This window comes from Chaetodon trifascialis, chromosome 22, assembly GCF_039877785.1.
Source record: "Chaetodon trifascialis isolate fChaTrf1 chromosome 22, fChaTrf1.hap1, whole genome shotgun sequence".
Taxonomy (NCBI): Eukaryota; Metazoa; Chordata; class Actinopteri; order Chaetodontiformes; family Chaetodontidae; genus Chaetodon; species Chaetodon trifascialis.
Genome location: NC_092077.1, coordinates 16,458,830 through 16,472,927, shown reverse-complemented (window position 1 = coordinate 16,472,927; position 14,098 = coordinate 16,458,830). Strand labels below are relative to the sequence as shown.

The window sequence follows — 14,098 nt, the reverse complement described above, 5'->3', positions numbered from 1 at the left end:
GACTGTTTATGTCTGAACAATGAACATGAATCAGCTCCCCTGCTGTTACATTTTAATCTCTCTGGGCAGATCTTTGTACTTGATGAGGTAGTACGGGTAGCACTGACAGCTATCAAAAACTACAAACATGGTGGGTTTGTGCACGTTGTCCACGCAGGAGTCGTACAGACAGTGCTGCCTCGTCTCCGACTTCAGCGGCGGCGGATGGCGGAACTCTGGATTTCCCAGACTCACCCTCCCCACCAGGACTTTGGCCAGGAACATGTGGCGGACCCCACGCGACCCAGAGTAGCTGTGGGAGATGGAGGCGCTGATGGCGAAGTAGGAGCCCAAACCGCAGGACGCGCCGTTGATGCCGGCCAGGCGAGGGTCGAAGTTGTTGTGGCAGATGTCCTCCGAGGCCTTTCTGGTTGTCCCGTGGAAGAGGTGTCTCTCCAGAGGCTCCGCAGACTCGGTGTGCTGCTTCTGCATGTACACCTTGTGCCTGTAAGACGACAACCCTCACAAACTTAAACACAGACTGAATTTACGCTGAATGTATGTCTTATGTTGATATGCACTGTACTTGTACATTAGCTTGCCAGTGTTTTGTGCTCAGCAGATTCATTAGCCCTATACTTGCAGATAGAATCTGTTTCGTTGGCACAACTGGCCGATAAGACGTGACCTAAAGCAGCACAGGTTTGCAGGCACACAACAATAATTGTCTTTGCTTCAGTTTTAGCTGAAACAGACAGAAAGTGGTAGTGTTGGCACGAAAATGACTGATTGAAGTATGATCTGTTTGTTATTGTCACTCAAAAGCCACAATCAGTTCAAACCTACTTTGTAACTTTAACTTAAGACGTTGAGGTTTTAAGACAAAAGACAGCAGCCGAACCTTTGGTACTTGTCCCAGTGGAGGAGGTTCTGGACCTGCTGGATGCTGATGACGTCCACCTCGGTCTCAGGCAGGCTCTGGTAGAAGAGGTTTTTGACCCGCTGGAAAGCCTGCGTGCCGGCCGGAACGTCTACCAAGCTGCAGTCCTCGTCTGAGGCCAGATGCCACACCGGAGGATACCAGGAGCTGAACTCCTCCAGAGGATCCACGCTGAAGTTGGCCGGCGGAGGATTGCTGGCGGGCTCTGTGGGGTCAGTGTGGATCCTTGTCCTGGGGATGGGGAGCAGAGACATGGAGGACTTCAATGTCCGGAAGAGGAGATGTGGGACCATTTCAGGACTTTTCTTACAAACAGACTGCCATTACTGCACATCTGAATCATGCGAGTATTTGAATTTCTGTGATTGACTACTAGTACTGTAAACTGAAACCCCAAACCATTTTTGTACCACAGACCACACAAACTTTGCTTAGCATCCAGGATATAATGTTGCAAAGAATCTCTTAAAAAGTTTCTTTTCAGTATCACAAGCAAAATTCCTATGGCAGACGCTCTACTTCATTTGTCGGTGGGAGACAGAGAAAGGATGCTGACTGGAGGTGAGGCTGCATGGAATCAGGGGATCGGTAGATGGGCCTGCAGCGAACTTTTCTCTGGAAACTTGTTTTGACGTTAGTCTGGATCATGGTGTCGAAGTCCACCTCGTAGGTCTGTGAGTAGATAGTGAAGGAACACTTGGCCTCCTTCTCACTTATCCTCTGCAGCAGGAGGGGGGACACACTCTACGAAGAGGGGAACCAAGCAATGAACTGGGAGCGACTGGCGAACAGGAAAACAGGCCACTAAAGGAACTCAAAACCAGAGAGAAAAGAGCAAACATTCACCTCGTTGTACTCCTCCCAGCTGATGCTGTTCCACCAGTAGATCTTCCATTTACTGGGAAAGAAAGGGTTGTTCACCAGCTGGTCAGAGTTAGTCAGCCGTCTAACCCTAGCATACTTGAAAGAGTTGTCCAGCTTCATTGAGTCGAAGTCCAGAGAGTAGCTGACTTGTCTAAAGGGAGAGTTGGACCGCACTGTAAGGTTACAATTACATTAGCAGGAAACAGCTAAAACCAGAGATCTGACTCCAGTTCTACTACTCACCCATCCCTGATGCAAACGCTGTCCTGGTTGACGTTGCTGTAGAGTCGTTCCAGTAAGATCTGATTGCGAGGGGTGAGGTCGATCCACTGTTGGCCAGCCACATACCACAGCTGCCAGTGGAACGGGAGGGGAGTGTGGTGCCTGTCGCACATTTCCCCGTCGTTACACAAGCTCAGAAGGAAGTTGTCACAGATTTGGATGTTAGTGGAGCTCCTGGTGTGGAATGAAGCCCGGACGGGCGCTTTGGACTGGGCCTGCAGCTTGGTGCGGGTCTGGATGGCGGGTAGGACCACTTCCTTGGCAGGGATGCTGGACTGAACGGGAGGCTGCGGATGGGCGATGATGAGCGGCAGGGAGACGAGGAGGGAGGTGCCTGGCGTGTGGGTCGTGGGTATTTTCTGAGGTTGCCCTGGTGATTGGTTGCTGTTTTCTAAGAAGGTGAGCAGGACGCAGGAGGTCTTCTGGCAGGCGTCATGCTGCTGACCGATGGACTGGACGATCACCTTGGGTGACTGGACGATGGAAGAAGGCGCTGATGTCTGTGTCCCGACAGACGTCCTTCCACTCTTCCCGGAAGGTGTAGCCTCGCTTTGCATCGAGGCCACAGGGGTTAAATGAACACTGATGCTGTAGGGGTTGATGCTCCAGGTGACGTCCAGCTGCTGGGATCTGACGGCCTCCCACGCCGGCAGGCTGGTGTTGGCGTCAGCAGGGATCTCCAGGAGGAGGAGGGACGGGCTCAGCAAGGTGACTTTGGAAGCTTTGGATGGAGGCTCAAAAGCCAAAACATCGTCCGCCATCTTTCTCTTTGTTCTCCTCCTGGATGAAACATAAGACATCCTGGACCTCCTGTAAAAAACACTGCACAACACATTTTTAGCAAATTAAGGACATGATGGAAGCTAGAGCTGAAAGTAGTATGTCTCTCATTGTATTATTTTGACATCATATGAACAGAAATATACTTTAATTTCTACGTAACAGAGTATTTCTACACTGTGGCAATGCTACTTTTACTCAAGTCAGTGCATCCTCTCCTGCGGCTCGATATTAGCTTCAAGATAAAAGTCTTTTTCTTGTTGGCTGCATGAACGCCCAGTGACTGGAGGTCATAATTTATGTAAATTTAATTCGCCCAGCCTCTAACTAAAAACATTAACTCCAACTTTTTAACGTCTTTGTCGATTTAAAACACATTCTTACCCGTTAGCTACACACATTATTAGCACTGCAGCTAGCTAGCTAGCTAGCGCGCTGCGGTGAATGCTAACGCTAGCTAATTAACAGGTGGCTAATTGGCTAAGCTCACCGTCTTTCCTGACACCTGCTGAGGCTCACAGGGTTAATCAGCAGCTTCACACAGCTGGACTCGGAAAATGATGGAAGGGACTCTGAGGATTTGTTTGGAGAAGTGAACTAAAGTTTGACAGCATCGGTCAAACGGCTCTGTTTCTCCGTGAGGAAGAGGAGGAGGAGGAGAAACTGTCGGTCCAGAGGGAGGAGTGATGGAGCCAGGAGAGAGAGAGAGCTGCCCAAGTCCAACAATGGAAGAAAAGACAAAGACAAGTAAGAGTTTCCAACGTTTTCACGGTAATTAAAACCAATTAAATAGACATAATTTAGAATACTGACTGTAGTATAAAAGCTTATTTAATATGTAGCTTATACGCAGTGGGGGAATGTAACTTAATGAAGTACAAATTTAAGGTACTTAAGCGACTTTGTGGTATTAATACTATTATCTTTAGCTAAGGATCTGAATACTTCCTGGACCACTGGTGACAAATAGACAGACTTCATCTTCTTTAGGAGTACACACAAAATACTCCTCCATGTTTTACCAGATTTCTGATCTTGCTCTGTAGATATAAAGCTGTAAGAACAATTAAGTTCACTGTAATAATAGATTGTGAAAACACAGTTTCTTATACTTTATCTACTTTTTAAATCATGTTTTATAATGGCTAATAATTAATAACACTCAGGTGAGAGGCGAACCATTCATTGTTTTATTTTCGGCCTAGCATGGAGGTGTAGACTACAGACAGGACGGACAGGGAAGTCATGATATCTGCAAATTATTTATTAGTAAATGAGCTGTAACACCATGAACATTTGCACACAAAGCATATTTAGTGTCCAACATAACGACCAACATTTAGAGTTTAACATGCAAACACTGACCCGTCAAACTGCAGCCAGATTCAATCATTTTTTCCTGCTCCACCAGACTGTGTTTTGCATAAACAACAAACATTTTACAGAAATAGTAGGACATTTTATCGTAGTACAAAGTGCAAAGACCAAACTGACATGAGCTGAAGTATTCATTATGTTTCAAACTGGAAAAGAAAGTGGTGAAATTCAGTTTGATCTGTGCAAACTTCAAGGACAGTTCCCTGTTGTGCTAAAGAAAAGTTGTGAAGTGCAAATGCATTTTCAACAATACTCCACAGCTTTGACAGAAACCTCCTGTGGGTCCACTGTCAAAGGACACTGCTGACACCCCACCCAGAAGTAAGGGAAGACTCTCTCTGTGATGGCGTGCTTGAAGGTGTAGATGTGTGTGTTGTCGTGCGGGTCGTAGAAAGACACCCTGCCTTTGTCGCAGTCCAGCTGCACTCTGATCCTCTGCGGGTTCCTCTTCAGGTTGAGCCTGGTTAAGGGAGAGGTGCCTGCAAAGTACATTTTGTGGTAAAAGTACACACACAGGTAGCCGTTCTTCAGCACCGACGACACTTTCTCCTTCCTCTTGATGGACGCTTTAGCCACGCCGACCACCCATGCCGTGTTATCTCCCACGCTGACGTCCCAGGTGCGCTTGCCTGAGGCGAAGCCCTCGCGGCCCAGCACGGCGGTGTCGGGGTCATACCTCTCCGGGTTGTCGGGCAGCTTCTGCTTCTCATCGCTGTCACAGACGCTCGTGAGGTCATCGGACAGGACGAGCCACGGGGCGGCGGTGTTGGGGTCCAGCGTCACCGGGGCTGAAGAAAAGATGGCAGACTGTCAGCTTCCTGTGAACAAACCTCATCATGACCTGAAGAATGGGACGGGATATGTACTCACTGTATTTGACGATTTTATGCATCTTCTCCCAGACGTGGAAGCTCAGAGAGCCCACGTATTTGGCCACATCTATGAGCGCTCCGGGGGTCATTTCTGGATCTTCGATTGGGCGATTCGCTCTGCAGGGAGCAGAATTAGATAGTTTATTCAATTTGTAATGAAAGCAAAGCAAAGAAAAGCTGAAATGATAAAAGCTGTTTTCACCTTGTCAGTGTCTTCTTGCATTTCTGAGAAAAGAAATGCACAAAAGATTAAAAAAAGAGCTGGTATTGTTATGCAAGCAGCTGCACTTTTACTCAGACATTTCCAGACTTACATGAAGGACGGAGATGCCCTCCAAAGCCATCTCCTCCTCCAACAGTCTGATGGATTCAGACACAGACGTTATATCTCTGCTAATTTCTTCAATCCTCTGCATCATCGCCTGAGTCCTCTGCTCTTCCTCCCTCCTCAGCGCCTCCATCCGAGCTTCCTCCTCGGCATGCAGGAAAGAGTGAAGCTTTTCAAACTCCTCACGCGTTCGCCTCTCCACAAATCGAGCCTGGACCTGAAATACAAACAAGCATGCATGGAAATGGCGGCACGACCTCCACGTATGGACTCGTGAAGAATGATACGCCACCTGAATGTACGCCACCGTGTCCTCGTAGGTTTTCTTCATTTTGTCAAAAGCGTCTCTCTTTTCTTGCAAAGAGCTGAGGGCTGACTTAATTTTCTCCTGAGAAGATAATTAAGAGAAAAATGGTTTGAAGACATGTTGAAAACAAACAGCTTAAGCTTTAAAAGACTTCCACAGCATCACATCTGTTCAGGAAACTTCAGAGCAACAACCCCGAGCACAAGCATGTCATTACTCCACCTTCGTTCTGCGTCTCATGTGGAAGTGTTTACCTTCACGTCGACCACAGCCTCGCTGACGGGGCAGCAGTCGTGCTGTTTGTGCTTCCTGGAGGTGTGGCACACCACACAGATGGGCTCGTTGTCCGGCAGGCAGAAAAGCTTGAGCTTCTCCCCGTGAAGCGGGCACATCTCCCCCGGATCACAGTACAGCTCTGCCGCCGCTTCCCCCCGACCCTCGCTCTCCTCCATGTACGACTCACACAGGTTCTTGAGGGTGAGGCTGGGAACGGGGTCATCCACGGACCTGGTTCTGCACAGAGGGCAGTCTCGGCTCCGGCCGTGCGTCCAGTACTGCTGCAGGCAGGGCGCGCAGAAGCTGTGGCTGCACTTGAGGACCACCGGCTCTTTGAAGATTTCACAGCATATGGAGCAGGAGAGGTCCACCTCCGGGAGCGAGAGCCTGCCGGCCATCCTGACGGCAGCACTGAAAATGAAAGTGGGGCAAAGGTGCAGGCACTCATCAAGCACAGGGAGAGGCCTTGTTTACACTCAGAGCACTTGCTCTGTCACCATGACTGCAGACCACTGACCACAGATCAGTCTTTAAAGGACAAACCGAACAACTGTCAGTGCCATAAGAAAAGTTAGAGGCAAACATACCTGGCAGCCGAAGTCCTGTGACAGATATATGTGCCTCGATGCGAGCGCTTCCTGCTTCCTGTTATGCTGAGTCATCCAAAGGAGGCGGAGTCTCAGAGGCAGAGCAGGCACTTTTAACCCTTAACAAGCCAAATTCCAGACAGCTCCTTACTCGCAGTCTGGTTTCTGAAGGAGAGACATCTGAGCAGATGATGGGAGAGGACAAACGAAACAAAAGAAAGAAAAATGCTGCACTTTCCTTTTTCAATTTTTGCTTCTTTTCTTCAGTGAAATACTGCGTACTTTCACCTCTTCGGGCCTCTAAAAATCCTTCAAATGATGTAAAAGTACAAAAAGCAGAGATCACAAGTAGATGCTGCTTCAATTTAAGGGTCCACAGGCCTGAAAGTTCCACAATCCACATTCAGTGTTACTGAAAGACTGAACTCAAAATTCATCTTAAACAGATGAAAGTATGAATATGAAATCTAAAAACTCTAAATAAATCAGTCCAGTATAGAAACATGTTCATTATGAAATATTAAGCTCGGGTCCTGCACCTGCAGCTCGCTCTCATTCACCTCCATCAGGGCTTCAGTGAGCTCTGCAAACAGCACTCAGCGTTGGGCGCCATCCGGTGGCAAAGTACAGCCAAAGGTTTACGAGCCTGCAGGGAATGCAGACTGCCGAGCGTGTCGTGGTTGAACGGGCAGCGGAATCACTCTGATTCAGTCTTTACTCATTGATCACATTTCATCTTTCCATTAAGCAGGAAGCTTGTTGCACGCTCAGTTCATTTGACATAAATGCTAATCAGAGAACTTGTCACATTCAATGTATTGCTAATTTAATACGTCTGTTGTAGTGAAGTCCTTCGTCACTCTCAGGCATTTTTCATATGTCTTTGCATCCTCTTTTATCACACAGCTTTTTTCTGTATTTTTTGCTACTATTTTTATGCTCCAAAAAGCAAATAGACAGAGAGAAATAGAGTCCTCTCACTGGGTTTCTTTCTGCTTGATAAATGTACTGTACAGCTGCAGAGCACCCGTGTGCAGACTCCATTTGTCATTTTGTCTGTTTGGAGTCCAGTTGTGCTTGTAGTTTGATGAAATGCATGTGGCAGAAACTTCTTTCGATGCCGTGAAAGCTCCTCGCCACCCTTTGATCGTCAGCGAGTTTAGGCCTAGTAACGAGCAGCGTTTGGCCCGAGTGTCCCTTTGTGGTGCGTGATTAGACTCCTGGACTGCTCGCCAGGCCTGTTCAGGGATCCTCCTGCCAGCGTAGCATTCAAAGCGACGACATCAGGAAAGACGTGACCAATCTCGTGTGGTCATGTTTGTTTTCCAGAAAACAATTAAGTTAATTTTTTTTGCGCTGTGCGTTTGGAGGAAATGTGACTTCTGTGCAGAGGCTATACTCATGCTGTGAGTCTGAATGTGGCTTGAGGAGAGCTGTGACTTTAGAGAGAAGAAATTACACACTGTTTCTCTATCTGACACACTGAGGGGTTTAGCTGCTGCAGCCTTACTTGGTCTGATATGATCATTGTCTTGTGGTGGCTAATGCTAGCTAATGGTAGCAAACATTAGGTAATTATTGCTGCTTTCCAGCTTTACATTTAGCATGTGATTGGTCGCTTGTCTCACTTTAAACGGCTTCCCGAGACTGAGTTGGAAACCCATTATGATAATATGCTTTTTTAATTTCTGCCACATTTAGTCTTTAACTTTTTTATTGCATTAGATTGAATTAACAGAATTTGTATGCATAATTTATTTAATGTGTTATTCATGCCATAATGTAAGAGTTCATAAATTATGTGCAGCGGCGGAGGGAGTATTCAGGTCTTTTACTGAAGTACTCATACAACACAATAAAATAAAGAATAAAAGTCCCGCATTGAAAACTTAGGTATAAGTTTGTAGATGTAATCAGGAAAATGTCCTTGAAGTATTAAAAGTAAACTTACTCAGTGCAGAAAAATGTCCCCTGTCACTGTAATGCTATTATCATTTAAATCATCAGACTGGTGTGACTCATGCATTAATGTAAAAGCAGGATTTTCCTGCTGTTGGTTGAGGTGGAGCTCAGTTTGAACTATTTTGCATAAAACTCCAACTAATGATTACTTTCACTTCCATTTTCTCCATTAATTGATGGATTGGCTTGTAAAAAGGAAACCTAAATGAAAAATAAAGTACAATATTTCCCTCTGAAATGCAGCGCAGCGCTCTTGTTCCAGCCACATTTACAGTTTAGCTGTCTGATGCGGCTCGGTCAGGGCGGCTGGGGAACAGGTAGCGATCAGGAACTTATTGAAAGGAACTGACGGGACATTGATGCTGAAAGAAAGAATCCAATCTCTGGCTGTCAGTTTTAGTATGCCACAGAGAGTCCAGACCTTCATTTCCACTCAGAGCTGCAGAAGGTTATTTTACTGATTGATCGCAATGGAAGCTCGCAGTCTTCCCCCGGATTGTTGGAGGAGGCCGCATTTGGTCACCTTCAGGAAGAACGTGAGCATAAATTCAGCTTTCCAGAAGTTACTTTTAATTCAGTTGACGTGCCCTCTTTGCCTTTTCCACACAGATGGTCTGTTTGTCATCCATAAAGCAGGTTATGAGTTTCCAGCAGATGTTCTGGTTGCCAGTTTCCTCACATCCCTCCTTTTCAGGCATGCTGAGCTCCGCCGCAGTTGGCAAATAAAGCCAAGTCGATGTTTAGTGTAGGGCGTCATAAACCTCTTTTCAATGTTCATACAGTAATTTGCATTAGACATCAGTGCATTTAGCACATGCATCATCAGTCACTGTAATTATGGACGATTATGACTGAAGGTTTCAGTGCTTAGTGGGATTTTTAAGTTATTGTATGCATGCTGTCATTCTCACATTGCTCGAGTAAATATTTGTCTTTCTCGCTAACAGGATGTCACATCATCTGTTGTCTTAGTCCCAGAAGCATGCAGCACATGGAATAAATAGAGTGCTTTTCTCAGTGTATTTGTCACTTCTGATGGATGCTGCTGCAAGTTTGTTCCTCACCCTAACAGGGAAAAAAGTTTACTTCTTTCTAATCACATATCACCTTGGATAATAAAATCTGACAGCCCCTTTGCACTGAAATGAACACATTTCTGCGCTGTGAGTATTCAACACCACTAGATGTCAGCATGTACCCACTTATGGCTAAAGCGCCAAAAGCTACTGAACTTGTGCTGCCGCGTTCATGCAGAAATGTCATTATTACTTTGCATCAAAATGACCCAAGGTAAACAAACAAACATCAGAAGATAAGATATAATCTGTTTTATCCTCCTGTGACGCTTTGAAAATACCTATGTGACCTCAGGATGAAGCAGTTAAACGCTCACATTTACCTGGATGTCACTGTCTGCAGCCTCTCCCGCTCCCTAAATTGGCTGTCAGGGAGTGTGACCCAGGCTAATAGTGATTCATTATTGCTCACACCCGGCTAGTGTTCGCAGAGCTTCATCTGGGCTGAAGGGGAAGGGGAAAGGGTGGGGAGGTTGTGTCAATCTCTCAGCATCTAATGAGGACAGGCAGGCTAACACACAGCAGAGACAACCCCAATCAGACCCATCTCGCCGCCGGAGAGCATCATCGTCGCTCTGACATCACTTTGACGGAGCCGGACTGCAAATGCATGGAGCCTCCTCCTTTTTTAAGAGTGGAAATACTAATGACTGCAGCTGAGCGTGCGCATTAGAAGCATCATCAGCGAAGCGTAACAGTTTCATATTTATTTCACCCTTGTACAAGCCTATTTGCAAATATGTGACAAAAAGTCAATAGTCTATTACTCTGCTTTGCTACTCAGTAAAGCCGGACAGTAAAAAGTGAGCTGAAGCCGGTGAATTATGGGCCACTGTAGGGGGAAGGAATGGAGGAGGAGGTAAAGAAAGAGACAGAGAGGTTTTATTGTATGGATTCATGGAGATGACAAGCAGTCCTCCCTCCACATCATTATTGGCTGCATGCTTACACAACACCTGTTTTCTGTCACAGAAATGATAAAACATATTCATTTATTAAAGCTGAGGCTCCACAGAGTAACTGGAGACAAGATGGCGCCCTACTGTGTGTGTTTCTGAAGTTGTTACAGGGAAAACACGTGCTAATTTAAAAGGAGAAAACATCTTTTTGTGGATTATTAAAATGTTTTGGATTTATATTTTCATTGCAGTGGATCATCTGGACCTTTGTCCAGACGGAGTGTCGCTGATCTATAGATCACCAAGAGACGTAAACGGTGAGTAACCTCTAAGTTGCTCAGTTATAAAAATGGCTGCATGTCTGCTGCTGGCATTTACTCTGCCTCCTGTTGTGATTGAAATGGTTTGAATCAATCATCTCAGGTGTATTTTGCTTTCTCACGTCGTGTATTATGAGTATAAACATGAATTTAGTGTTTGTGTCAATCGATGGTAATAACAACAAACAAACTATTGTAAGGCCCACGGACGGGCCGAAGGAACTGCTGGCTGCCAGCCTAATGAGCGGTTGCGTGTTGTTGCCATTGTCATTGTTACTGTCATGAATGAACCAACTGTTGTTAATAAAATGATTAATCAATTAAAAAAACTATTACTAAACCCATTACTTACAACCTAGAACTTCTTAACTCTCTATAAAGTATATCTTAATAAGTACCCAGAGCAATTTTAAACAGTACCAAGCTAATTTTCTAAGCTAATTTTCACCTCTCCATGGTTTGAATTTGACTGTTGCAGTCTGTGTTTATTTCCTTCAATGTCACAGCTGCACAGACATTAGCTGTAGCTCGCTACCTAGCATTTTACATACGGACCACGTCTGTGCTTCTGACTGATTAGTGTCTAACAACTTTATCATGAACTCAGCTTCTTTCAGTGTTTGTCCTCCAGACGCTTGTGCTTTTCTTCTTGTCTCACATGTACATGAATTGAGCTCATAAAGCCTCATTTTTTTCACTTTAATAACTAGATGTGTTGAGTAAATCATAGTTTTGGCTTGTGCCACTTCCAAAATTCACATCAGCTTCAGTTTGACTGCATGTCAGCTTTTGCTGTATATGAAGCTGCACTTTAGCGCTAGCTGCATCGAGCCTCAGTGGATCCACTTTTACAAGATCCTCATTTACAACACAAATGTCCTACAGTGCTTTCCGCCATACTTACACTCATAACCGACTATATTTGATAGATACTAACATTCCACTGAATACTGAAAGTGCTGCAGTAAAAAAAAAAGACAGTCAGGCTGCAGCTGAGTCAGTGCGTAGTGTGGAGAAGCCTTTATGAGATTAATCTCCTCGTTTAGTCATAATTGTAATTGTACCCGAGAGACAAGAGAAAGAGACAGGGACAAGGGCAGCAGAGCCAAATTATACTTTCTTCCATATCAATATTTGATCTTTTCAGATTCAAATCCTTGTGACGCACTGACAAATCACTTCCATGCTCTTCACATGGTGACTCATGAGCAGCGAGCTCCATCGTCGTCAGAGGGAAATACTATAGGACATCCATTTCATAAGAGGATGCTTTCATTTCGCCTCTTCTTTCACACATGAATTGAGCGCTCCACATAAATTGGATTAAATGCACAATTTCACTAAGGCTTGCAAGGCGCTCTCAGCACAGACCAGGTACTCCTTTTTTTTTTTTTGGTCACGTATTGATTTTTCCCCTCGGTGATGGCTGAGAAACTTTTGACAACAATCTCGCACAGACACTGCAAGGCGTGTGTGATGTAGTAAAAAAAAAACAGACTATAGGTCTTTTCCTTGCAAGCCATTCTCAGTGTGTATTCGAAGGTGTGTCTGAAACAACACGCGGGCATGTTGCTCACACACGCCCACGCGTGAACGTGCGCGCCGCAAAGCCTCCGCATAAGCACCCCGACATTTCCACAGCCACAAATGTGCACTGAATTGGAGGTAAATTCGATCTCGTTGGAGAGCTGCTGGAAAGCCTGCGGCTCAGAAAACTCCTTGAGCCTCTGGAAGGTCGCCAGGCCCTCCAGATTCACAGGAAAACCACAGTTATCAGTATTTCCCTCCCTCTCTCCTTGACGCACGCACACACCTGCACACAGCGACCCAGCCCACTGGAGTTTAACGGAGTGACATCAATTCAATAAGCCCGGCCTGACGGAGACAGCGCAATACACCACAACACAGCTGCTCTCTCTATCTCTTTGCTAACCCATTTCCCCTCCTGGCTTCCTCCCTTCCCTTTAAGCTCTAGCTCAGCAAAGCAGAGTGATGACAATTTTGTTTTAGCCGGATGAATCTGCTGTCTGTGATGACCCAAATCTTTATTAAGGTTTTTTCACTCCTCTGCTATCAAACATGGTATAGAGTGTCAGGAAATGGTGCCCGTGTCTGGGAATTGCTCACAATAATTTCCAGCTGGAATTGAGTTACGTTTAAGGTGTTTTTTTTCTTATCATCTCCACATTTCACATCATCTTGAATAGCAGGAGTGGGATTTTAATGGAATTGTTCTGGATCCTGTAAGACTTGTAAGTTGGATGGTCTTGAAGCCTCCATGTGGGGCTGTGGCAGGTCCAGAAGGACCGTGCATTGACATCTCTATGTGGGTCATTTGGCTCTGTTCAGGCCAGAGCCGCCTGTCACCATCGATGTGTCAAATCAGCCGTGGCGTGACGAGATAGGCCGCTGGGCTGAAGCCAGAGACCTCGCTGGCGAAGAGGCAGAGCGACATTATCGAGCTTGAAGCCCGCAGAACGCTTCGACTAAATGTGATCATCACCTGCATCATGGCGGACCAAAATCCACTTTAAGGACTTGAGCAAAAGCCCCTATGTGGTTTTGTTCTCCAGCAACAAATTGGCCCCAGGCTTCCCTTGATTTCATCTACTGAAGGGAGGCATGGGTCTCTTTAGGGCTCAGATGGATATGCTTGTTCCGCCAGTATGGCACCCAGAGGGCCTCTGTCACGTGATAGCGCACATTAAGAGCTGAACTGGGAGACAAATACCCCGCCCTCAGTGGTTTTATGGTGGGACAAATATAAGTTATGGATTGCTGGACGGAGCTGCACTATCCCCCATTGACCGCTACAAGTCCTCTCTGTGTGTGAGTGTTTGAGAGTGTGTGCTCCTACTGGGAGTGATTAAAGCACAGGACAACACATCGAAGAGTGTGTGATGCTCATAATTCGCTTGATAAATGACCTGATAGCCACGACCTGGACAGAGCATTGGCCCTCTTTAAAGATACATAAGAGCTGCTCATAAGAGCTGCTTGGGTTATCTTTCTGAGCCTGTGTGTCGAGGTGGTTAAAACAAACACACCTACGCCGGTTCAAATGTTTGCCCAGCTTTTGCTGACAGGACTTTGGGTGACCTCGGCGTTAATTAACATTCCCTGGGCGGCACACATCACAATGATTTCAGCCTGTGACAATTCTGTGAGATTAAATTCATTTTTTTTATCTTCGCTGCAGGGAGGATTTGAATGATATAAATCCCCATTGCCAGAAAAGGGATTGGAGCT

The 14,098-nt window shown here is 45.8% G+C and overlaps 2 protein-coding genes across 2 annotated transcripts; both read right to left on the bottom strand.

The window, feature by feature from the left end:
* Positions 1-45: 45 nt before the first annotated feature.
* LOC139350953 (protein mono-ADP-ribosyltransferase TIPARP-like) lies at positions 46-2,865 on the bottom strand. The gene is made up of 5 exons (XM_070992627.1): positions 2,027-2,865; positions 1,766-1,934; positions 1,476-1,663; positions 881-1,150; positions 46-484 (listed from the first exon to the last, which is right to left on the bottom strand). The coding sequence occupies exons 1-5, from the start codon at positions 2,863-2,865 to the stop codon at positions 46-48; spliced, it is 1,905 nt and encodes a 634-aa protein (XP_070848728.1).
* A 1,148-nt stretch (positions 2,866-4,013) lies between these two features.
* On the bottom strand, positions 4,014-6,678 carry trim35-14 (tripartite motif containing 35-14). The gene is made up of 7 exons (XM_070992559.1): positions 6,593-6,678; positions 5,984-6,416; positions 5,715-5,810; positions 5,409-5,639; positions 5,297-5,319; positions 5,093-5,211; positions 4,014-5,010 (listed from the first exon to the last, which is right to left on the bottom strand). The coding sequence occupies exons 2-7, from the start codon at positions 6,401-6,403 to the stop codon at positions 4,466-4,468; spliced, it is 1,434 nt and encodes a 477-aa protein (XP_070848660.1). The 5' UTR covers positions 6,404-6,416; positions 6,593-6,678; the 3' UTR covers positions 4,014-4,465.
* Between the last annotated feature and the right edge of the window lie 7,420 nt (positions 6,679-14,098).

What these genes read in the sequence shown, in the direction of transcription:
- LOC139350953 (XM_070992627.1), bottom strand. Translation starts at nt 2,865, where the DNA reads ATGTCTTATGTTTCATCCAGGAGGAGAACAAAGAGAAAGATGGCGGAC. An exon ending in GCTGGGAGGAGTACAACGAG is followed by an intron (nt 1,664 to 1,765) that starts GTGAATGTTTGC and finishes CCCTCTTCGTAG; the next exon opens with AGTGTGTCCCCCCTCCTGCT. An exon ending in CACTGGGACAAGTACCAAAG is followed by an intron (nt 485 to 880) that starts GTTCGGCTGCTG and finishes GTCGTCTTACAG; the next exon opens with GCACAAGGTGTACATGCAGA.
- trim35-14 (XM_070992559.1), bottom strand. Translation starts at nt 6,403, where the DNA reads ATGGCCGGCAGGCTCTCGCTCCCGGAGGTGGACCTCTCCTGCTCCATA. An exon ending in ACACGGTGGCGTACATTCAG is followed by an intron (nt 5,640 to 5,714) that starts GTGGCGTATCAT and finishes TTTGTATTTCAG; the next exon opens with GTCCAGGCTCGATTTGTGGA. An exon ending in GCATAAAATCGTCAAATACA is followed by an intron (nt 5,011 to 5,092) that starts GTGAGTACATAT and finishes TCTTTTCTTCAG; the next exon opens with CCCCGGTGACGCTGGACCCC.